This window comes from Oryzias latipes, chromosome 15, assembly GCF_053564925.1.
Source record: "Oryzias latipes strain Hd-rR chromosome 15, Olatipes_Hd-rR_3.1".
Taxonomy (NCBI): domain Eukaryota; kingdom Metazoa; phylum Chordata; class Actinopteri; order Beloniformes; family Adrianichthyidae; genus Oryzias; species Oryzias latipes.
Window position 1 is genome coordinate 20099931 of NC_136251.1, and position 25138 is coordinate 20125068.

General features: G+C 38.5%; 1 protein-coding gene across 2 annotated transcripts in view; it reads left to right on the plus strand.

The window, feature by feature from the left end:
- The window catches only part of ryr2b (ryanodine receptor 2b (cardiac)), a 68858-nt gene that overhangs the window by 4596 nt on the left and 39124 nt on the right, over positions 1-25138 (plus strand). For both annotated transcript variants that reach the window (XM_023963050.2, XM_078932476.1), the window contains exons 3-47: positions 1566-1670; positions 2303-2377; positions 2484-2562; positions 2672-2784; positions 3051-3174; positions 4682-4778; positions 4874-4948; positions 5035-5191; positions 5342-5503; positions 5591-5712; positions 5895-6078; positions 6156-6288; positions 6382-6477; positions 6578-6696; positions 6975-7108; positions 8474-8715; positions 12694-12886; positions 13031-13250; positions 13353-13457; positions 13553-13656; positions 13792-13875; positions 15231-15390; positions 15614-15761; positions 16038-16246; positions 16485-16659; positions 16793-17001; positions 17734-17926; positions 18465-18597; positions 18790-18904; positions 19180-19340; positions 19555-19714; positions 19898-19984; positions 20254-20480; positions 20668-20881; positions 20966-21559; positions 21660-21860; positions 21980-22091; positions 22217-22357; positions 22575-22851; positions 22961-23075; positions 23160-23292; positions 23400-23503; positions 23686-23821; positions 24553-24739; positions 24876-24984. In XM_023963050.2, the coding sequence (XP_023818818.1) occupies positions 1566-1670; positions 2303-2377; positions 2484-2562; positions 2672-2784; positions 3051-3174; positions 4682-4778; positions 4874-4948; positions 5035-5191; positions 5342-5503; positions 5591-5712; positions 5895-6078; positions 6156-6288; positions 6382-6477; positions 6578-6696; positions 6975-7108; positions 8474-8715; positions 12694-12886; positions 13031-13250; positions 13353-13457; positions 13553-13656; positions 13792-13875; positions 15231-15390; positions 15614-15761; positions 16038-16246; positions 16485-16659; positions 16793-17001; positions 17734-17926; positions 18465-18597; positions 18790-18904; positions 19180-19340; positions 19555-19714; positions 19898-19984; positions 20254-20480; positions 20668-20881; positions 20966-21559; positions 21660-21860; positions 21980-22091; positions 22217-22357; positions 22575-22851; positions 22961-23075; positions 23160-23292; positions 23400-23503; positions 23686-23821; positions 24553-24739; positions 24876-24984 (7023 nt within the window). The remainder of the gene's footprint in view (positions 1-1565; positions 1671-2302; positions 2378-2483; positions 2563-2671; positions 2785-3050; positions 3175-4681; positions 4779-4873; positions 4949-5034; positions 5192-5341; positions 5504-5590; positions 5713-5894; positions 6079-6155; positions 6289-6381; positions 6478-6577; positions 6697-6974; positions 7109-8473; positions 8716-12693; positions 12887-13030; positions 13251-13352; positions 13458-13552; positions 13657-13791; positions 13876-15230; positions 15391-15613; positions 15762-16037; positions 16247-16484; positions 16660-16792; positions 17002-17733; positions 17927-18464; positions 18598-18789; positions 18905-19179; positions 19341-19554; positions 19715-19897; positions 19985-20253; positions 20481-20667; positions 20882-20965; positions 21560-21659; positions 21861-21979; positions 22092-22216; positions 22358-22574; positions 22852-22960; positions 23076-23159; positions 23293-23399; positions 23504-23685; positions 23822-24552; positions 24740-24875; positions 24985-25138) is intronic.

Sequence of the window (25138 nt, forward strand, 5' to 3'; positions counted from 1 at the left end):
AGAAAGCAGAGAAACGATCCATGAAAGCGAGGAATTTTGGATCAAATACACAAAGGCCACCAAGGTCTCAACAAGAGCAAACACCTTGATGTTGTGGCCAAAGATTGGCGTCACAAATCACACCAAGAGCGGAGAACAGCATGTACTGCCCAGATCAAAGGAAACCCAACAAAAGCTGCCTTTGTCTACATCTCTTCCAGGTTAATCTTGGGGGGGGGGGGGGGGGGGGTAGCTGTGTGTTTGTGGCAGCAGAGATTCTTTGTCATTGATTTAAAAAAAAAAAAAAATCCAGGTAACTGGAAACTTTTAAAAATCAGTGCTACACTTGCTTTGATGTGTTCTACCAAAATGAGTTGTCAGCAACAACATCCACCGTTCAGCAGTGATGGCTTTAGGGAGTTAGTTTGTCGATGACAGGAACTTGTCACCAGGTAATAGTAAATATTACTGGGTGTGCTGTATAAAGAGTTGGAAACAAATCCTGAACAGATAAAAAAAAATTAGAATAACTTTTTATCTTTTTGTTGGAAATCTGCGTCTTAAGCACACTGGAGCCCAAAAGGTAGCTCTCCCTATGACATATGAAGCTACGGACACACCGCACATGTGATGCACGCTCAAATGCTTGTTCTTAAGTGCACGTTTAGCTTACGGTGTTCACACTAGATAGACAGAGAGGGACTTTTTCTTCTTTTTCTACTGCTTACTAACGCATATCCGACAGCTATAGCTGGAAGAGGCTTGGTGTGAAATGTCAAAGTGGTGCAAATCTCGTGAATCTTGCTCCAGGCTTTTTCTTTCACAGCTCTATTATATAAAAAACTTTGTGTCATACAATTTCTGCCGAGCACAAACCGCAATGAATTTCTCCATCATGATCAATTTTCCAAACGGTTGGCACTTCCAGGAAATAAAGTAGGACACCATCCATGTGTCACTACCTAATTCGAGTTCCTGATTGTTTGACGTCAAAAAGCAGGTTTACATAGAATTTTCATTGGAAGTGGCCATTTGGACAGAGCTTTATACTAAGTTGGTTGGAATTATTAAACCTGTCCAGAAACATTTGACTTCAAAACCTTTACAATTGATCTGTATCAAAAAAAAAAGAAAAAAAAGAAAGATGGCTTAAAGGCTTGTTAAGAACAATCATAAAACATTTTATACTTACCAGGCATTGTTTGACTTTTTTTTTTAATAATGGCTAATGATAATATTCAGGTACTGGATTACTTTTGATGTTCTTGCCTTCTGCTCTTGTTCAGTTCTCTTTCCAAAAGGGGGTGTCATGGTTATGAAAGTTGTGGAAATGACATGAAGTGACAGCTGTGTGTGCAGCGACCTTCTGAGCTGTAATGGTTATGTGTGAGGAGACGTTTCCATGTGTTAACATGACATAGCCCTTGTCTAAATATCTACTGTACAGATTCTTTATCGAAAGTGTTTTTTATATTGTTTTATATTATGTTTTAATTGCCTGAAATTGCACAAATAACCTTTGTAGAGAATGGAGAGATCCAAAGCTGCCGTATTTCAGTGCTGTCTTGTGTTCTTTTTTCTCCCAGAATGTTCCGCCTGATTTGTCCGTGTGTGGCTTTGTTCTGGCTCGGTGTCTGTCTGTGCGGGCCCTGCAGGAAATGTTGGCCCAAAGTGAGCAAGCAGCTGCAGAGGTGGGGGGCTGCTGTATTCATTTCACCAAAATGTGTCTTAACAATCATTTATCAATGTGACTTTCGTAAAATGTGTGTATTGGCCTTTTTTATTTGTCTAAATATTTTTTGGATTAAGTATTTAATACAAATGAAAGAAACTGCCAAAAACACTAGAACTTTGTTCAGAAAAGTCTAGCTTGTTGTTAGAAAAATGCAAAAAGTACTGAAAAACCATTTCGTGGCAGGAACTGTAATCACATGAAAGTCTTGAATTGCTTTTATTCTTTTACCACTTAAATTGAAGCCAAAAGAATAAAGTTAGGGGGTAGAAAATGTGTGAAAATAGAACTTTCCTTTGAAAGGAACAAAAAAACTATCCAAATGTTTAAATAAAAAACACATTTAATCAATAAGGCAAAAAATGAAAAAACACCAAAAGCTTGCACTGTTCCTCCTCTATCTCTAAAAAAAAATGGAGATAAAGACATGTTACCCATTTCACGTTACAATATCTTCTACTTTACAATGTTCACTCTAAATAGGTGTATGTGTAGTAATGAATTTATTGTGAGGTCTGACTGGCTTTACTCATGCATTAATTTAGTATTTGCAGTTGCTAAATTGTTTCTTCATGCTGATGGAATTTAAAGGTAGGAGATGGAGGAAGCCATCGCACTCTCCTTTATGGCCAGGCAGTGCTGTTCAAACACTCATACAGCGGCATGGTAAGTCTCCAGTTTCCTACACTGCAATAAATCCATGAATTAGTGAGAAGGTTCTAGATAATTGCAAGAATACACACTTTACTTGTAACATATATTTTACTTCCAGTATCTGAGCTGCTTGTCGTCATCTCAATCTTCAACTGACAAGCTGGCTTTTGACGTTGGTCTGCAGCAGGATAAAACAGGTGGTTGGTGATGGAGGTTTTTTGTTTTTTCTTCATTTTGACTGAGCTGTCACTGTCACAGAAAGTTGTTTATTTTTTCTCAGAAATGTGATTATTTTTTTTGACTCAGGGGAGGCTTGTTGGTGGACCGTTCATCCATCATCCAGGCAAAGGTCAGAGGGCGAGAAGGTGCGTGTTGGAGACGACCTCATACTGGTCAGTGTGGCTTCAGAAAGATATCTGGTGAGTAGGGGAATAAAAGAAAGGCATATTCCTAAACTAGATCATACGTTTAATGATTGTGAATAATGCAACCTGAACCTCAACCCAAAAAAAGTGACTTGACTATTTTTTTTCTTCTTCAAAATATAACTTCTTATCCTTTGCTTGAAATTTCATTTTTTATTTTAGATTCTTGTTTAAATAAGTGATAATGAAAAAACACTTCCTTTTGTTTCTGTTTTGGCTGAATCCAACTTTCTCTATTTTCCTGCTCTTTCTGTTCAAAGCACCTAATCTTTGGAACTGTTTGTGACAACAAAAGCCTGAGCGACAGTTTGATTGTCAATGCAGCCTTTCACCAAACTCTGTGGAGTGTTGCTCCCATCTGTGCAGGAGGTGCAGTGGCTCAAGGCAAGTTTCTTTTCTTCTGACGTTTCAACCTTTAAAAATAAAAAATCTTTATTTCCCTAGTGTTCACATCTTTTGTTTTACCAAAAAATTACCCACCCCTTTGATATTTGATTAATTCTGTTCTTATTGTTGTTTTCAGATCTAAATTAGACTTGCTTCAGTTGACATTAAGTAGCACATAAATAAAAAACAGACATAAAATTGATGTCTATTTTGTTTGGAAATATGCTGAGGCAACTTTTTCAAGCACTTGGTGATAATAACTCTTTGAAAAAGAGAATCTGGTCACTCTGGAGTGCAGGTTTTTGTTTTCCCCTAAGGAACACAGTAAAGCTCTGTCAGTTTGTCAACTCCCCCCCCCCAAAAAATGATTTATTTCTTAATTATTGAAATTGGCTGAACAACCAGTCCTAAAGAAAACAGGAGATACACTTTTCTTTTTTTACGTTGCACTTCGCATCAGGAAATTGTTTTAAAAATTGCCTTGATTTAGGGATTAGATTTGTTTATTTATTTATTATTTTTTGAGGATGAGACGCCACAAATATTCTGAGTTATGACTTTGACTTTTTTTCTGATTTTTATTTTAGGATTGTTGAGCTTTTGTTGAAATATTTGTTCTTTGGCTAAGAAAGAGAATGGGAGAAAAAGTAGAGTACAAGGAAACTGAGTGCACTTCAGTCCTGTGAGGCAAAATTTATGATATCACTATTAAAGGACACCTAAAAGTCCAGAAAAGAACTACTAAGGTTAGACAAGAATCCCTGTGAACCAAGATATTTGCAGATATCACTGGGATCGGTAGTGAGAGCAGGAAACAGATGGAGGAACATCTAAAGAGGTGAATGATTGTTCTGGAAAAAAGAAGAATGAAGGTCAGATGTAGTAAGACACAAAATATGTGGCTAAATGACTCAAGTGAAACTCAAATGGATGGGAGGGGGTGTAAGGAGGTTAAAACGAGTGGAGGGAGTCTTTAGGTGGGATGTGTAACAAAAAAGGCAAGAATGAAAAGAAAGGTGTAGAAGACTGGTGAGAGCAGCCACGTTGGTATAGAGTCTTGGAGAAAAAGACAGGAGGCAGAGCTGAAAATGTTGGGGTTCTTTTTGGGAGTGATGAGGATTGAAGACATCAGAGGGAGAGCACATGTTGGATTTTTTGGAGATAAAGTCAGGGAAGCAGTCAGATTGTTTGGACTCGTTAACAAGGAGAACAGTGATTTTCAATTATTTTCACATTCTAACAACTAGTTAAGTTCATTGACTAATAATTGATAATCTAACTGTAAATAAGTTGGGTAGTTTAAAAGAATCATCTGCTCATCGTGTGTTTTCATAAATACTATGTTCATACCAAAATAAATACACTGCAGATTGTATTGTTTTGTCGCATTACTCCTGCTTTGATTGCCTGAAATAAACCCTTTCCAAATCCAAATGAAAGGCAGTGATTGTTCTGCCTTTTGCTTTTTCGGATGGCTTAGAACGTTTGTCTGTTTTGGTTCCAGGTTACCTGAAGGGCGGTGAAACCTTGCGGTTGCTGCACAGCCACAGCGATGCATGTCTGACTGTTCCTTACACAGAACAGGGAGAGGAGCTTCAACGGTATGTTGAAAGAACTGCTTTTCTCTTCTGTCCACCTGAGAAACTGTTGCATCTTTGAACAAACCCACCTTTCTTTTTTTTATTATTTTTTTCAGGATAATTCAATATGAGACTGGATCAGTTTCCACTTATGCTCGTTCACTCTGGAGGCTGGAAATACTGCGTGTTGCGTAAGTAATCAATTTTGTAAACATCTAAAGGTATTTTGTTTTCTTTTGAAAGTCTCAATAATGCAGGGATCCCTAATGTTTTCCAGCTGGAGTGGCAGACATACATGCTGGGGCCAGCCGTTCAGACTCTGCCACGTTACTACTGGGAGATACCTGGGCTTCACAGAAGAGAAAGGCCTTCATCTGGTTGATCGAGACAAAGCTAATATTAACACAAGCTCCTTCTGCTTCAGGTCATCAAAGGTGGGCAGAGATATGAGAAAAACTGCACTTTTCGTAATGAGTGTTTAGTCAGTGTAAACAAAGAACAATCTGTAAGGATTTTTTTGTCTTTCCATACGAGTATTGATGATATTGAATTTATTATATTTACTTTTTTATGACTGCAAAAAGGACAAGCCTCACTCTGGTGCAAGGACTGATGCTGATGGGATGGGGCATCCAGAGATCAAGTATGGGGACTCTGTTTGTTACGTTCAGCATGTTTATTCAGGGCTCTGGCTAACTTACCAAGCTGATGATGCCAAGTGTCAAATGGGAGGGACTCAGCGAAAGGTAAACTCTTAAAAATGTTGTGAATCTGGCATGTCATTTAATAATAAGAAGCATCAATCTAATATACGCCCATTTGGTGTTCTTTAGGCTGTTTTACACAGTGAGGGTCACATGGATGATGGACTGTCGCTGTCTCGATCTCAGAGAGAAGAAGCTCACACAGCAAGACTGATCCGGAGTTCCCTTCTTCTGTTCAATTGGTTTATAAGGTGCTGATGTGTGATTAGGAGATTTCATCTTTGGAAGGATTGCAATGAAATAGATGCACTTTGTGAGACACAAATAAAATTGTGTACTAAAAAAAATAAAAAGTTAATTATTTTAAATAAAACCTCTCAGGATAAAAAATGCATTGGATCTAAAATAATAGAAAGCTCTTCTTTTTGTCAAGGAAACTAGATGGATCTCATCAAGATGGAAACCTTCCCTCCATCAGCATATCAATGCCTTTAATGACATCCAGTCTCCAGGACCTTATCAACTACTTCCAATCTCCATGTGATGCACTAAACCAGGAAGACAAACAAAACTACCTAAATGTGCAAAAGAAACGACAGAACATGTTTCAAGAGGAGGTAAATATGGCTGGGAGCTGATGCGACGTGCACCTTCATGTGTTTTGCTGGAATGCTCAGATTTTTTCTCTCTCCAGGGTGTGATGGATTTGGTCCTTGAATGTATTGACAACCTGCACCAATATAGTAGTGCTTCCCATTTTGTTGAGGCTGCTTCTGAAGGTGGCGGAGGGTGGGAAGTCGTCCTTAACTGTTTTTATGAGCTCTTGGGTAAAAACAACTAAACCTTCTTTTTTTTTATAGGACTCAAAGTTGACTTTTGTTGTTATAAAAAAAAATACAAAAGTTTTTTTCTCTCTCTAGCTGCCATGATCCGTGGAAACCGGGTAAACTGTGCACATTTCTCAGGCTCTATGGACTGGCTTTTTAGCAGACTGGATCGACTGGAGGCCTCATCTGGTTGGTTTGATTTAAAAGATTGACCTTACTTTTAGGTCAAAGTTGAAACATGGCTTGGTACTGGATGCTTTTCTTTCGTAAAAGGCATCTGTTCTTCCAGGGGCCCTGGAGGTGTTGCATTGCATCCTAGTAGAGAGCCCCGAAGCATTAAAGGCCATCAAAAAAGGACACATAGAGTCCATCATCTCATTTTTAGACAAGCATGGACGCATCAATAAGGTATGGAATCATTGTTTTTTTTCTTCTTAAATTTGTATGGTAAATGCTTATTGCTTTAGTAAACATTAATGCAAAATGGGAAGTTCCTTTTATTTTAATTAATTTTTTTTCATCTATGAACTTGTGTATTTAAGAGCATCCAGTTGTGTCATCTTTACAAGAGAGTATTGAGACAAGTGCTGCTGCTTTAATGGGCATTCAACATTTTTTGAGAGCTGGTAAAACAATTCTATCAGTGAAGCTGTCAGAGACCGAAGTGCTGAGGGGTGGTGTTGCAGGTTCTGGAGGTGCTGTGCTCCCTGTGTGTGTGCCATGGTGTGGCCGTGCGCTCCAATCAGAACCTCATCTGTGACAGTCTGCTGCCAGACAGAGATTTGCTCCTTCAAACCCGGCTGGCAAATCAGGTCACCAGGTAATTCTGAACAGTTTTTCTTTCAATTTGTGGGTCAAGATTCCAAACGCACTGTCAACATCCGTTTTTTGGTGGAGAGTTGTGGCGCACACTAGCCAGGAGTTTTACTGAGCTCTTTCCCTTCTTGAATTTAAAAATATAATGGAATATTCTTTAGTAATATTGTTTTTCCAATCACAAAAAACAACTGTGTCAGTGATGAGTAAAATTAATCAGATATTAGAGTATTATATTTCACAGTGGGCCAAGTTTTGTGGTTGGCCTATTTGAACGTATTTTTTTGGGCTGAATACAATGTTAGACTTAGACTTTAATAACAATATTACGGCCATGTAAACTTCAAAGTGCTGATGTGCCAGAGAAAGAGCTTCTTTCTCAGTTGTACTGTACAGTTTTTGATGAATAGTAAACGTCTTTGAAAAATAACAATAGGGATGCTCAACACCATGTTCATCCTCCTGCAGCAGAACTGCCCCAGCTCCACAATCACTGGCATCTGCTTCTAACTTGAAGGGACGCTCAAAATCAGGAGCAGCCAGGACAGGGGCACTGCAAAGAAAGCTTTGACAGAGTTCAATGCATTCTGGCATTCAGGTGACCAAACCAAAGGATGGACACTAGTCTGGCTTGTTCAGGGAGCCACAACATCTGCAAAGTTATGGCAGAAATCTCGGTAGTACCCCGGCATTTAGAGCCTTTTTAGTTTCTTGATATTTGGGGGTTAACACTTATAGTGCTTACATATGTGAAATTACACTTAGAAAATACATTTTTAATAAAAAATTGAATTTCAAAGCTATTATTTTCATACCCATAGTTTGAATATTCTTTGCTTCACTTAAAAGCATCTGTCACTTATCGATATGGTGAGCAGATTTTTGTTTTTATTTAGTATGAATAACATTTAAGTAATCAAAAGTGCTTTACTTTCTTAAATTATTTCTATAATTTTTTTCAAACTGACTTGATTTTGCGTCAAAGCACTCGGTCTTTCCCTTTCTGCCTTTCTGTGCCCCGATTGATGATTTTTTTTCAATCTTCAAATATGTTTTTTTATTTGTGAAAAAAGTAAGTTGACATGTAATTATGAGAATTTTTATCATTCAACAACGAGAAACATTCTCATTTATCCAATTTCTTACATTTCTTCCTTTTTATTTAAAAGTTTAGGTTCAATCTGTCAGACTGGTGTATAGAAACAGTTTATGTTTTCTTCAATTTTAATCTTTCACAGTAGAAAACTGTAGATTTCTGTAGTTCTTTTATATTTTGTTCATTTCATGTCTTGCTAAAATTATTCTGGATGTTCTTTTTATTCGTTGCCTTTTTTTTTTTTTTTGTCCCTCCTGGATTTGCGTTCCACAGCATGAGACCAAACATCTTCATAGATCCAGGAGAGGCCTCCTCTCAGCATCGGAGATGGTACTTTGAGTTGGTTGTGGATCATGTCAACACCTTTCTCACATTTGAACCTACACACCTGCGCGTTGGCTGGGCTTGCACTAAAGGCTACCAACCGAGGCCAAGGGGAGGAGAAGGCTTCGGGGGAAATGGTGTTGGTGATGACCTCTGTTCATATGGCTTTGATGGACTTCATCTCTGGTCAGGTGAGGATGAGTTAAAACAATAAAGTTTTGGCACACAAATGTCTCTAACAAAAAATACTTTTTTATATTAAGGGGATACGTTTATTCTTTTCATAATTTACCCCTTTTTGATTTAAAATGCAGTAGTGTAATACAAAAATGTGCATGTGAATACATGTTGACATGATTGTATGTGATTGTGTATGGAGCCAACAGGTGTGTTTGGAACACTTGAGTATGTGTGTGGACAGGCCCCGCCCCTTTTGACTAACATCTACACCAGACAATAATGAGGATAATCCTTAACTCCCCTTTTCCCTCTTTCTATATAAAGAGCTAAAGCAGAAATCCCAGCTCTGCCAGAACTACACGAAGAGATTACAATTAAAACGGTGAACTTGAAATTATGGCGAACTCTGTGATGAATTAGATAAAATATTTAAAGCAAAGCAACCAACAAATGTCAAACGTTTATGGAAATTTCCAGGAGACTTGAAATGAACCTTCTTGACAAAGATTGTATTATTTTAAAAATAGTTCCTTAAATGTATTCAGTTGATACATCTGTAAAAAGTAGCTACTTTGATGACTTTTCAGTTTAAATTACATTGCGGTTTATACATTGATTCTAGGATTTATTTTTGTTGTTGCATTTGCTTATGTGTATTCTTCATTTGTGTTAAAGTGCAAAAAGACATTTCACTGAATACAAAACTAAACTGGATCTTCTAAAAGTTTTGATTGGTAGTGTTGGTGAACAGATAAGTTTAGGATAGATTTAGAACTCCTTTATCATCAAAGCACTAAAAGAGCAAATGGAAAAAAAGAAAAAACATGTTGATGTTGTCCTTGCAGAACATGGTGATCCTAATACATTTAGGGGCAGATTTACTAACTCTGGCACGCTGGTGTGGGGTTGTAAATCATACAACAAAGTGGACAGGACTTTCCAGCTTGGTGCTTGACGACTTAAACAGTGCTTATCTAAAAACACAGACACAAGCTGCTTTTTTTCTTAAGTCTAAAGCAGTCTGCAAGCAGTGACAGAGATTATTGCAAGCAAGCACACCTGTTGATAACCCGGAGCCTGTAATCCATCATCTATACAGCTACAGCTCCAAAATTCACATTTTTTGCAATTAAATTATCTATTTTTCAGACTTTTTTTCTAGTAGTTTATCCACATGGGAAGTTTTCTTTTGTTCAGACAAAACCCAACATTTTTTATCTTTATGTCTGTAAAAGGTAAAGTGTGTGGAACCTTCACACTAAGAAACTTACCCACTTTGAATTTTAAAACGTCTGGAAGTCAAAGTTAAAGTAGACTAGTTTTCATGCACCTGATTGTATGAAATTTCTTCCTGGTAAACAGGCCCATCTGCTGAAGGAAGCAGTGAGCTGCAGTCCCAGGTGCTCAGGAGTCATTTGGCAGTTTATGCCAATATCCCAGCCTTATGCTGAGTGTCATGCTGACAATGCCGCTTCCGTTTTTAGTTGTATGACCCCATAGTGAAGACAATTCCAAAATTACCCAATGCGGTGGTGCTCTATAAAGTAACATTGAGCTTGTGAAGAAAAGACAGTGTGCTTTGAAGCTGCGTTTCATATTGCAGACGCACAGAAATGAAGGGTAAATCCAAATAATTGCTAAATTATCGTTCAAAAGATTAGCAAAGTCTTGCTTTGCTTTGTTTAAAATTTTTTGTTGTTGTCTTAGTCTTGCTATGCATGATTAATTCCCAAAAATGGATCATATGTTGAGCTTAGATAAAGGGACAAGATTACTCAGAGTGGTTTGAGCGTCGCAGCATGATTTGGGTGGCACAGCGCGTCCAAAATCTACATTTTGGCCATAGACGCATTCTGCCAACCAGCAACACAGCTTTGGTCTGTGATGTGTTTATTGACATTATCAGCAGGTGGAGTCGAAAACCAACATGGAGAATTGTTTTCATCCTGAACTTTACAATATTTTTTCTTATTTGCATTGATACAATAAAAAATGGTTGTCTAATTTGAGTCGACAATCTGGGTCACAGAGAGACGTAAGTACCGCTGAAAGCGTCAATCAATCAGATGCAGTTCTTGCAGCAGGGTTGAAACTCACATAACTGGAAAAATCTCTAAATGATTTCAACAACCAAGACATGGAGATGTGATCATAGACTACTTTCTAGAGCCCTTTAGTATAAAAAAAGTTATCTTCAAAATCATTGGTGGACAAAACTGTTGGTACCCCTCAGTTAAAGAAAGAAAGTCCACAATGCTCACTGAAATGACTTGAAATGTTCAAAAGTAACAATAAATTAAAATTTGTTGAAAATCAAATAATCAAAATCAGCCATTACTTTTGAGTTGTTGATTAACAGAATTAAAAAAATACAACTAATGAAATAGGGCTGGACAAAAATGATTGTACCCATAACTTCATATTTTGTTGCACAACCTTTTGAGGCAATCACTGCAATGAAACGGTTTCTGTATTTGTCAATGAGCCTTCTACACCTGTCGACAGGTATTTTGGCCCACTCCTCAGTTGTCTCCGGTTTGACGGGTGTTTTCTCCCAATGGCATGTTTCAGCTCCTTCCACAGATGTTCAATGGGATTCAGATCTGGGCTCATAGAAGGCCACTTCAGAATAGGCCAACGCTTTTCTCTTAGCCATTCTTGGGTGTTTTTGGCTGTGTGTTTTGAATCGTTGTCTTGTTGGAAGACCCATGACCTGCGACTGAGACCAAGCTTTCTGACAACAGGCAGCACATTTCTATCCAGAATGCCTTGATAATCTTGAAATTTCATTTGACCTTGCACCACTTCAAGACACCCTGTGCCAGATGCAGCAAAGCAGCCCAAAAAAAACTGAGCTTCCTCCATGTTTCACAGTAGGGACAGTGTTCTTTTGGTTGTATGCTTCATTTTTTAGACTACAAACATAGAGCTGATGTGCCTTACCAAAAAGCTCCAGTTTTGTCTTATCTGTCCAAAGGACATTTTCAAAGAAGCTTTGTGGCTTGTCAACATACATTTTTGCAAATTCCACTCTGGCTTTTTTATGATTTCCTTTCAACAGTGGTGTCCTCCTTGGTCGTCTCCCATGAAGTCCACTCTGGCTCAAACGACGAATGGTGCGATCTGACACTGATGTACCTTGATCTAGGGGTTCACCTTTAATGTCTTTGTAGGTTGTTCTGGGCTCTTTGGATACAGTTCCAACTATCCGTCTCCTCAATTTGTCATCAATTTTCCTCTTCTGGCGACGTCCAGGGAGGTTGGCTACTGTCCCATGGTTCTTAAACTTCTGAATAAAAGCAACGGCTGATTTTGATTATTTAATTTTCAATAAAGTTTAATTTTTTACTTTTGAACGTTTTAAGTCATTTCAGTGAGCATTGTGGACTTTCTTTAACTGAGGGGTACCAACAATTTTGTCCACCACTGTATGTCTTCTACACATTGTAAATGAGATCAACACTAACACTGCTCCATGTAGCGATCGGGGTAAGAACATGTGGCGGTAGCTCCTCCCACATGTGTGAGGAGTCAAGTTTATGACAGGATGGCAGCAAATTTGCCATGCGTCCAAATAGAGGCCACCAATGCAAATTAATGCATGAATTGCATTCAGTAGGAACGTGGAATTACACTTACAAAATTTGGATTTCTTTATTTAACGTTTAAAGAGACCCGATGTTACGGTTGGTCAGGGAAGATAAACCCAGGAGGAAATATTAGCTGATTTTTTTGGCAACCCTGGTTGTAAGTAGTTATTTTGTTACTTCTATATCTTAAGATTGATTTTAAAGAGATTTTTGTGGAGGCCTTCAGAAAGCTAGAACTTAATTTTAAGGGTTAGCGCAATCCTATGTAACGTTTTTGCCAGTAGTATGCAATAAATGTAAATTAAACAACTACTCCCTTTTTCCTCTACTGTCTACATGTATTATTTTTGAAAATAAATGGAACTGTCAAAAGTATTTACTAGGTTTTGTAAATTTCAGGCTGTGTGGGCCGCAGAGTCAGCTCTCGCTTCCCCCACCTGCTGAGGGATAATGATGTGGTTAGCTGCTGCCTTGACCTCACTGTTCCATGCATATCTTTTCGGGTCAACGGTTTGCCAGTGCAGGGCATGTTAGAGAACTTCGTTGCTAATGGACTTCTTTACCCTGTGGTCAGCATTTCTGCTGGAGTAAGGTCAGTTGTAGCAAAGTCATTTCTGTTCTGCATGTCTGTCTTTATGTCCAATTGAAGTGATTATGTTGTTTCAAATTTTTTTAAACTGTTTTTTATTTTATTTTCAAATATATTAAATAATATTATCTATATCTGGAAAATTAGGGCTTGTTTTCTTTTTGGCGGACGGCATGGAGAGTTTCGCTTTCTGCCCCCACCAGGCTATGCTTCATGCTCTGAGGCTTTGCTTCCAAAAGTCAAACTGAAGGTAGAGCCGTGTCAGAAACATGTTGTGGAATGTGAAAAGGAAAGAAAAAAGCTCTTTGGCCCCTTGGTGCCAGTCACTCCAGTTACTTTCTCTCCCACACCGGTTGACATTAGCAAGGTAACTCGTACTTAAGTTAACCATCTTTTGATTTGCTTTTGAAAAAAATGGAACAAAAACTTGTATTTAATTTCACAATATTGAAAATATGACCTTTCATAGGTTGTACTCCCTCCACAACTTGAAGACATCCGACAAAAATTGGCAGAAAATATTCATGAGCTCTGGGTAAAGGATAAGATTGATCTTGGATGGACCTATGGACCAGTAAGACATGTTCTCACATCTTAGTTACACCACTTTGAGTTAGCACATTAGTCACCTTTCAAGAGAAAACTCTGGGTGATCTATTTGTTCAACAGATGAGAGATGAAAGTAAAAGGCATGACCCATGTCTGGTCGAATTCTCCAAGCTGCCAGAGCAGGAAAAAAGCCAGAACCTTCAGACAGCTCAGGACACTCTTAGGTAAGATTTATAAGGTGAAATAAAACTGGAATGTGCTGTTTAACTGTTAGCAAACTACTATTTTAATTTTGCAAACAGAGTAAGTGGTACTTTCTGTTGCTGCAGTAGCTAATGCTTCTGTTTTTCCCTTTGGAGGACTCTCCTTGCCCTTGGCTTCCACATCGGGTTGACAAATGACAAAGCTGAAGCACGTGCCAAATACACAAGACTTCATACTAAGTAAAGTATTTCATGTTGTGTGGGATTATATTTCGTTTCTTGGGTGTTGTGTTGCAATGCTAAAGATCACACTGCCTTTATTAAAACACTATGGCAAGTGACAAATAAATGTTGGATCCATGAGTTCCTTCCCTGGAACTGCACCTGGAGTTGGAACATTCTCTCACCACATCAATAAAGTGGACAGATGTGTCAGATTCACTTGGGAAAATGTTAAGAACAGTTGTTTGCACTTTTTGGACTTCTCTGTATACTAAAGCAGCAATCTCAACATTGAGGTAGAGAAAAAACTCACTCCCTCTGACCATCATCTTACATTTGACTCCTACTTAAACAAAAGCTAGGAGCAATTAGAAAATTGTAGTGCCAGGCAGGAACCATAACTAGATATTTAGAAGAAACAGGAATTATCCCAGCTGGACTTTGGTGAAAACAAAGGGAAGGAGAACTTTCAAGATTGAGTCCAAGAAAGGGAGCAACAGAAGAACAGCATTTTTCTTGCTTATGTGTCAGGTGAGAACCAGCTGTGGTGCTTGCCTAAGGGGTGAAATTTCCTTGGGCAAGACACTAGCTGCAGTTACATGTGCAAACTATCTTTGATTTGATCAAATCCAAATCCAAGAACCTAATTGGTCAAAGTTTAACTGGTTTAACTTTCAACATGTGGTCGCTGCCCATTTTGTACGTAGAGCCTGACAGCAGTCTCTAAAACTTGCATAGTGACGCGTGAACGTGAGAGTTTCGAACATGGAAGCCTGAAACAAACACATATGAGCATTTACATACATTTTTTCATCAGAAGTGGTTGCTTGAGACAGTGGAGCCGCCATCATTGTGTGCATGTGTCTTTGGAGCTTTGAGGAAAGTAGAAAAGAGCTATATAGGTATTTGCCCTTACCATTTACCATCTATAACATACGGTACATGACATCACTGTTGATTTCAAACCCAGCAATGAGACAGCAACAGATCTGCCCCAATGACAAAACCCAGAGGGAGAAGCAGAGCGTTGTGGTATGCAGTCACACCCTTTGAGCATATCAAACTCTTCACAAAAGGTGCATCTCACCTGCACCTGAGGGACAGGGGATGATCCTTTGAAAAAAATTAAGTGCACATTCTGGAAAGGAGGATGTCAAAATGGAGAAAGATGAGATGAAGGTCTGAGATATTTCCTCCCACATGCAGTCTTGTTGTGACATCTTTGCCCAAGAGACCAATTCACTTCCACCATGCGAGTCACAAAACATCTTCTAGATCAATTTTTATAGTCCAGCTGCACAGATAAACAGAATCCTGTGATAGCACAACTTTTTTTAGCAATAGCACATATCATGACAAACTGTTTCTTTAAGGTATGAACTTCTCGGTGGCTACCGGCCTGCACCGATCGACTTCAGCAAAGTTTTTCTCAGCTCGGCAGATGAGGAAGTGGTTAATTTGCTGGCAGAAAATGACCACAATGTATGGGCAAGAGAACGAATCAAGCAGGGTTGGACCTATGGAGTCCAGCAGGTATTTATGAATCAGATTGAATGTATTTATGAATGCTGAGAAGCAATAGAATTTTAAACTGAAAAGTGTTTATTTTAAAAACAAGTCAAAGCTTTTCAAAAGGAAGAATATTTTTTCCCCCTCATCTAATACAAATGCAAAACATGTAAATGAAGAAACAATAAAAAAGCAGTGTGGTGACAAATATAGCTGTCCATCCTGGCTTTTGTGTTTGTAATTCCAGGATGTAAAAGCAAAGCAGAGTCCACAGCTTGTGCCTTACAGCCTTCTGGATGAAAGAACAAAAAGAACAGTCAGGGAGGGTGTCAGAGATGCTGTTTGCACCCTGCTGGCATTTGGCTACAGTTTCGAGCCCCTCAACCAGGAACCGGGTTGGTCTCTAAATCCTGTTCATCTTAAAACTAAATGCTCGCTTTATTTCATTTCTGTTTCCTGAAGATGATATAATATCTGTATACATTTTATGTAGGTATGACTTACTATTAGAGTTTTAATTATTTTTTTAAAACAATATTAACAAATGTAGCAACATTTGTGTTCATTGTATGTTAAACATGCAGCCAATTTCAGAGGTTTTGACTGCAAATCAGTTTTTTTTAATTTTATTTAGAAGATAACCATATTTGCTCTCTATTTTTGACTGACAGCCACATTATCACAGCCGTGCCACTTCTCCACAGAGAAGTGCAGAGTGTTCAGACCAGATAAATCTTATGCTGTGACCACAGGGAAGTGGTATTTTGAATTTGAAGTGGAGACAGACGGGACTATGAGAGTGGGCTGGGCTCGACCAGACTGCACTCCAGATAAAGAGCTTGGCTCAGATGACCAAGCATTCGTTTTTGATGGATTTGAGGTAAGGCACTCTAACTTTGACTATTTCATATTTTGAATGAAACAAAAACAGATTTGTATGTGTATAATGTGTAGTTTTGTAAATATTTATTATTACATGTTTTTGCTCTTGGATTTGCTTGCACATACTGTATATATATATATATATATATATATATATATATATATATATATATATATATATATATATATATATATATATCCCCCCCGCCATATTGAAAATATATTTCTGCTTTCAGGCCCTGTGGCACCATCAGGGTGGTGAGGCCCTAGGATGGCCATGGATCAGAGGAGATGTGGTTGCTTGCTTGCTGGATATGGGTGAAAGATCCATGATGGTCACACTCAATGGAGAGCTTCTGTTTAATCAGCGAGGATCAGAGCTGGCCGCCAAGGATTTTGAAATCAATGATGGTTTGAATTGACTAAATTCAGTAGAAGTTGTATTAACACATGTGACATATATATCAGTTTTGGTGATTCTTAATCATTTGACAATTACTTCATATTTTGACCTGATAAGTATGTATATATGTGTATATTTCAGGCTTTTTGCCCATTGTAAGTGTTGGGGTGAATCAGGTTGGGAAGCTGAACCTGGGGCACCAAGTGGACTCATTGAAGTACTTTAAGGCCTGTGGTCTACAAGAGGGCTACAAACCCTTTGCTTTCAATATGGCGAGAGACCCACCTCTTTGGATGAGTTGGAAACAGTCCATGTTTACATCCATACATGATTCTGATCAGAACATACAGGTGAGTTTGTTCAGTTTTAGTCTTCCTTTTCCAAGAATCTTGGTTCAAACCTTTGTTTAGACCCACTCCAATCATCATTTGAGCTATCTATTTAAAAGCATTCCCAGTGGCCTTTTAACTATGATTATGCTGTTTTTAAGTCTCAAAATAATAAAAAAGGAGTTTTCTAGGACAGTTTTGGCAGAGCAGCAGTAGCTCATCAGAAATTCCCCTCTGAATTGTGGCCCAGAGCAACCCCACCCCCTCTTCTCCTTACTGTTGCTGAGAGCTCTCTGTTTACACACACTCCTATCTAATATTACCAGTCAGCAAAAATGGTGAGCAATCTTGGAGCTATCCAGCCGTTCAGTTTTGAGCCAGTTAGGACGAGGCAAACAGTGACGTACATGGATCAAGTCATCTACAAGTGGAGGCATCAGAATGAAGTGGACTAGGGAGCTTGTGACCTTCCCAATGTAGTTTCCAGTTCACAAATAAGCCCTTTTTTAAACTGCATTTTTTCCATCTGCTCCTGATTCACACCAAAGACAAATGATTCAATTTTAGGCTTAATTTTCTTGTGTCTTAAATTGTCAGAAAAATGCCTCAAGAACATGCCCGATTTTCATTGGAGTGGGTCTTTAAACAAAGTAATTATTGGTAAAATAATTAGGATCATAGTAATTATTTTTTAACCTGAAACTAAAGTATCATTGTTTCACATCTATCTTTCATATGTCAATGTCAATTAAGGTTATTAGAGTTGGTGGGTCTACTGATGGCTTGTCCAGTCTGAGGGTTTCCCGGCGTTTGTTGGCGCACCACAGTGCAGGAAGCAGGATGGGTTTTTACCGTCTCAGCCTGCCCGTTGAGTGCGCTGCCACCTTAAGAAGTCCAGCAGAAGTTGTGCTTCCAGGGGGGTCTAACTCTTTAATCACATCTCAAGGTACAGCTTATTAACCATCCTTACAATCCTAATTAGCTGATCAAACACTCATACAATTTTTGGCAATAAACCTAATGTATCACATAAAATTAATGAGCAGTTGGGTAAAAAGTTGTAATTTTATAAATTACAGTTCTGCCTGAGTCTTGATTGAGCAACGCACATGGATTTAGATTGTTACCAAACCTGACCTATGACTCGCAATTATCTTGCAGTGTGTTACCAAGTTATTACTAGTAAATTTGAAGCGTGATGAGGCATTGGTGCATTTTACTCAGACAAAGATTATGAAAATAATGTGTTTATGATTGATAATAATACAACTCCTGCCAATTATATCTCATCATCAGCTGTATCTGAACTTTATTTTTTTCCATTTTAAATAATACTCTGGCCTTTAAAAACAGCATTTTGCTACCATACTGTAGATAATAAACTATGTGTCTGTAGTGCAGATTTTCATGTTAATGACCTTGGTGTATTGTTCTGGTTAAGCCCTCAAGGGCCATGCTGAAACTAATGCATGTTGTCCTTCCAGGGTGGAAAGAGCAAGAGGACACAGATTCTGACTTTGAAGTCCTGATGAAGTCAGCACACAGCTCTGCTGGCTCCAGAGACGAGCTCAATCATAAGGATCATGGTCATGACAAAACATCCAAACTCAAACAGCGGTAGGGTTTGGCAGCTTCAAACAGGAAATTAATGTTTTTATCAAAAATGTAATTTTGAAATTGATGCTCTTTAGTTATACAATATTAATACAATCAGCACCGTCATTAATTATTATTATCATTTTTTATACTACAATAAGTGATGCCAGAATCATACCTATATCTGTAAAAACCATGGGTATTTTTTGTAAGGTTCCTGCTGAAGCGGAACAAACCCAGTTTGGCTAGCAGCGGCTCATCTGCACGCCTCCTCGAGGATGTTGTAATTGACAACGACAATTATGATCGACTCATCCAGAATTCCAGGGTGAGTCTTTGATTTCCTTATTTTCATATCCCTTTATAACCACATAATTACACCATAGATTAAAGTTTCCGATTTGAAAATCAGTTAGTTTTGCTTTCCGTCAATCCCAAAAAGGCTCCCACTTGCCAATCTGCTGTTGTAGAGTGTGCAAAGCTTCAGCTCTTATCACGCAATGTTTTGTTTTTTGTTGTTGTCAGACACACAAAGGGGGAAAAGAAATCCTTAAAGCAAAATGTGAATGCCAAAGAGTGACTCTAATGACCTATCATTTTCAGTATTACTACACAGTGAGAGTTCTTCCAGGCCAGGATCCATTCAATGTCTGGGTAGGCTGGGTGACCTCTGACTTTCATCATTACGAAACAACGTTTGACACCAACAGTGTCCACACTGTCACTGTAACTTTGGGAGATGACAGTGGCAAAGTTCAGGAAAGGTCGGTAAACACTGAGACGGGATCATTTTTCTAATGTGGCAGACTACTGCTCTGAATTTTAATGAAATGCACTCAGATGTCATTTGCATTGTTCATATAATTATAGGAAATAGTATTGAAAATGCTGTACAAGTTTAAAGCTTCATTGCTGTATTTAGGTGTGTTGTCAGTTGACACCATATTGGTTTTAATACATTTTTATTGTCTTGCAAAGTGTCAAGCGGTCCAGCTGTTACATGGTGTGTGCTGGAGAGGCAACAGGACTTTCTCAGAGTCGGAGAAGTACTGGTTTGGAAATTGGTTGTTTGATTGACTCATCGACCGGGCTCCTCACTTTTACGTCCAACGGTGTGGAGATGTCAACTTTTTACCAAGTAAGTCCCTGAGAAAAGTGGTCATATCAGTAGTTTTGTCTTCTGTCTGGATCTTTTCCTTCAATATTTTCGACATTAGATGTTGAGATCTAAAGTGGCTAACAAACCTAGAAACACCCTTTTGAATGACGACAGAGATTCATCAACTGATTTTTGAAAATAATCACTGTCACTGCACACCAGGTAGAGGCCCAAACAAAGCTGTTTCCTGCTGTTTTCGTCAAGCCTACCACAAGTAACATGTTCCAGTTTGAACTAGGATGCGTCAAGGTAATCACATCTTTAATTTCATTTGCAGTCTCAAAGGTTTTCTTTGACAATCCATCCAAATCCTAATGAACACACTTTCAAGCCCTGGATGGTTAGAATTGATAATCAAATCAGAATGTGATATAAAAGCATTTTTTTTCGTTTGATAATGGACATAATAGATTTTTGACTTCCAATTCATAAACCCACAGAGTGCCAAAAACACTGAAATAGAATTTTTAGCTTTTGCAAAACTCCTTAATTTTGCATTTGCTGCTTTTTCTTTTCAGAATGCAATGCCTTTGTCATCGGGTTTGCTTCGCAGTCAAAGGAGAAATCCTACACCTCAGTGTCCTCCACGGATTCATGTTCAGCATCTGAGGCCTGTTTCGTGGACTAGAGTACCAGATAAGGCATTGAAAGTGTTGGTAGATCAACCAGCTGAGCACCATGGATGGAGAATTCAGGCCTTTGAGCCTCAGCAATATATGGGCCTTCAGATTCCTGATGAAGACAGGTTGAAATTTTAGAATTTAATCTTTTTTTTTTTTTCAAAGACCTTTTTATATTTGGACTTAAACTACACAATTTAAGAAAAAAAGCAAAAGTCTAAAATAGAAACAAACATTTTCAAAATGATGGCTTTTGCAATTTAAATTTTTTTAATACTTTGTTGAAACAACTTTTAAACTTTCTATTCTTAGGTGCATTGACGTTTTGGAACTGTCGGAATGTAGGGACCTCCAAACCTTTCACCACAACACCATTCTCCTTTACTGCTCGTTGTGTTCCCATGGCAACAGCAGAGTTTGCCATGCACTCTGCAGTCACATTGACCAGTCGCAAATTCTTTATGCAATTCAGAACCCGTACCTTGCTGGACAACTTCGAGATGCTTACTATCAACTACTAATTCAGGTGCTTGTTTGCCAAAATCACGTTTTAAAAAAAAACAACTTTGGATGGATAACTAACAAATAATTATCACCTTATGTTTGCCAGATTTATCTAAGCAGCCACACCACAGAGCGCCTCATGATGAACGATGAATACATTGTTCCAATGACGGGTCAAATCAGAGAAAGTCCTTCACACTGTGCTCTTGATGGAGGGATTGATTTTGAAGGAGCGGGAATTCCCAACAATGATCACAGCACATCCCTTAAACCACAGATACACTGCTCTTGTCCTTGTTTTGTGAGGGAGAGGGGAATGAAAGACGAGAGTGCAGTTGTTCTGGGCTGCACAGACAGCCCGGAAATCCCTCTGGACATGTTGAAGGATCTAACTCTGGAAATGGTGACTGCTGGGGTTTCAGCAGTGGGTCACGATGTAAGGGATCCTGCTGGAGGCAATGCTGAACTACTGCTTGTTCCTCTTTTAAAGTTGTTGTACCACCTCTTGGTTATTGGTGTGTTTCGGGATGAGGACCTTGGGAAGATCCTTTGGCTAATGGAGCCAAACGAGTTTTCCATAATTGCTCAAAGATCTGAGCGGGAAAATGAACAAGAAACACAAGGTCGGACCACACAAGTTGAGGACACTATTAAACAAGGACTTCTGCAGCTGCAGCTTCCAGAGAGTGTCAAGCTTGAGGTTTGTTCTTTGTGCAGCAACATATGCTGTTTCAAGTTCTAAAAATGGGGTAGAAAATGACCATAACTTCACATTTTATATATATGTTTTTTCTCTGTAGCTCTGCCATCTCCTGTCCTACATGTGTGACTGCCAGGTGCGCCAAAGCGTAGAAGCAGTGATGGCGTTCTCTGAAGGTTTTGTGCACAAGCTGCAGGAGAATCAGCAAGTTCGTTACAATCAAATCATGCAAGCATTTAACATGTCTACAGCCCTCACTGCTCGCAGGACAAGGGAGTTTCGCCTTCCTCCACAGGAGCAGGTTCATCTTTTAAAAATAATTAAAAACTTGTTGGAAAAAAGATTTGCAATTTTGGTTTCCATTTTTTTCACATGTTTTGTTCCTTTTTATTTTTTTCTTAATTCCTGATGCATTGAAAGATAAATATGCTGCTGATGTTCAAAGATGACGAGCTGCAAGAAAACTGTCCATGTCCCCTGGAAACCCAGCATCTGCTGAAAGATTTCCATCACCAACTCAAGACACACTGTGGTGGGAATTCTGCTGATTGCATTTACTTAAATTTCTTTGTTTTCATTGAACCGGAAAAATAAAAAAAAAAAAAAAAATTGGAGGGATGCTTGGAAACCTAATGGAATTTATTTTCCCTTTCAAAGCCACTGAAGCAGACACTGCCTCAGAGGATGAAGATAGTGCTGAGATGCCTTTAAAAGTTCGCCTTCTAAGAATGGTGGAAAGTGCCACTGGACTCAAAAACAAACCCAAAGAAAAGGAACAGTGTAGATCACAGAGGCCAAGTAAGAGCTTCAAGTTTATTTATTTTTATTTTGTAAGTAAAGTTTTAGTTTCCTATCAACTTACGGCAGGCTATTAAAAATCTTTTCTTTAAGTATTACACAGCAAAAAGTAACAAAACAATTGCCTAGAATATCCAAAATTTAATATCTTCTGTTTTTATTTTAGAACATAAAAGGTATAACTTGCCTTTTCCACCTCTTAATCTCCTCTTTTTAGAGTCCCTTAATAAACTGATTTCCGAGACGATGATACGCTGGGCTCAGGAGAGTGAAATTGAAAAACCTGAACTGGTTAGAACTATGTTCACTTTGCTACACCGACAGTATGAGGGCCTCAAGGGCCAAATGGAGGAGCCACTTTCAAAGGCCTACATGATCAGCCAGGCGTCAGTGGGGGACACCGTGGCCCTCTTGTCGTCTCTTTGTGAAATCCGTTCTTTACTCGGCATACGGATGGGTAAAGAAGAGGAGCAGCTGATGATCAGAAGTCTAGGGTCAGCACGTATCTTTTTATCACCAAATTGTTTATCAACAATTGATAAAGAAGTGTTGTTGTGTTCAAATGGGTATGATAAATATATAATTTATGGGTCTGTTTCACAGAGAAATTATGAATAATAAGGTTTTTTACCAACACCCAAATTTAATGAGAGCACTGGGGATGCACGAGACTGTTATGGAGGTAATGGTCAACGTAATGGAAGAAGACGAGTCAAAGGTGAGTGTTTCAAAAAGCATGTTTACTCTCAGCATTTACATGTTGGCAGCATTAATGTGTGAACTTCACATTTTGTTGAGTTAGGAGGTGACTTTTTCCAAGATGGTGGCCAGCTGCTGTCGATTCCTGTGTTATTTTTGCCGCATAAGTCGTCACAATCAGGGAGCAATGTTTGATCATCTCAGCTACTTGCTGAAAAACAGCAGCATTGGATTGGGTAACTTTTACATTTTCTTCCCTTTTTAGAAAACAATAACTGGAAACCATGCAATTTTCTGATGTGAAAAAAAAAATACTAATAAAGAGATGAGTTTTCTTTCTTAGCTTTGCCCTCCATGCGTGGCTCCACCCCCCTTGACGTGGCTGCAGCCTCTGTTATGGATAATAATGAACTGGCCTTAGCTTTGAGGGAACCTGATCTGGAGAAGGTAAAAACATTCTCATTACTTAGACAGTGAAGAAAAAGATTTGTGTTGTCTGTAGCAACATGCAGCTGTAATGCAGCTGAAGGAAAAATATGTATTACATACATTTCTTTTTCCATTGCTGTAGCTAATAAAGTGTTGCTGAGACAAATTTAGCTTGTAATATGGTATGATGTTCTGTGCAGGTGGTTCAATACCTTGCTGGTAGTTGTCTCCAAAGCTGTCCAACTCTAGTGGCAAAAGGCTACACTGACATTGGATGGAATCCTGTGAAAGGAGAACGCTATCTGGATTTTCTACGCTTTGCTGTCTTCTGCAACGGTACATCTGAACATACAGCTAAAGAAATGCAAAGTATATTCCACTCTACTGTGAACGGCAGTGTATTTTAATTTATTTCGAGAATACTTAATTAACCCCAAACAGGAGAGATCAAAATTATGTTTGATTTCAGCCAAAATATGCAATTTGAGAAACTGCGATGAAATAGTTTTTCACGTTTTTAATTAAATTTAGATTTTAGTTCTCTATTTTGTAATGAATTTTATACATGTACCTGACTATAACTGACAAAACTATGTATGTGTAGTTAGTGACATTGTAAATTTCCAAATTTGGGGACATTTATTCCTGCAAAGGTGTTTGCAACAGTACTGGAAACAGCCAATCTGAGGTCCAAAGACAGGAGAAGCTGTCTGTATTTTTTTTAGGTTTCCAGTTATTTTAGCATTTTGCAATGATGGTCATTTATTGTGCTATTGATATTCCTTGCTTTCAAGCAAATTTGGAAATGCCTCATTTTAAAAAGTGCTTGCAAGGACAGTCACAGGTGAGCTAAAAGGCCTCCTTTGATCCTTAGCAGTCACTGAGCTATACTTGTTTAGAGTTTTTTTTGTTTTTTTCAGTTTTAAACCCACAAATTATGTCAAGATAGTTTTTGCTTCATTTGGAAAAAACTATGAAAAACTTCATTTGCCCTAAACAGAATTAGTATCCTCACCTATGTCTGATGTTTTTTATAACCTTTTTTTCGTTGCTCTCCTTGACTGAAGGTGAGAGTGTGGAGGAGAATGCCTATGAGGTGCTGAGGTTGTTGATTCGCCGCCCAGAGTGTTTTGGCCCCGCGCTCAGAGGTGACGGGGGAAATGGACTTCTAGCAGCCATGAAAGAAGCAATCATGATCTCCCAGGATGTTTCGATGGATGGACCTTACCCATCTCAGGAGTCCCAGAAGAGCCTGTCAGTATCAGATATGTGAAAATTGAAACATAAATTAAAAAATAAAAAAAGTTTAATTAAACACATATAAAATATCTCTGTAGGTAAAAGTTGATTGACATATTTTAAAAAGGCTGTCATGGTTGAATTTTAACAGACATGCTGTTCAGGACAAGGACGACGACCGGATCCAAATGGGTCACGCCATTATGACCTTTTACTCTGCCCTCATTGATTTGTTGGGTCGTTGTGCTCCAGAGACACATGTGAGTGTTTTTCAAATAATCACATTGGAAAAAAATATATATTGTTAATTTCTGTCCATGTTTTATGCCTATACTGTTGATTTATGCATTATTTACCAAATGGCTTTAGCTGAAGTTCTTCACTGTGGTCTGGTCAGCATGGTTTTGTTTAAAA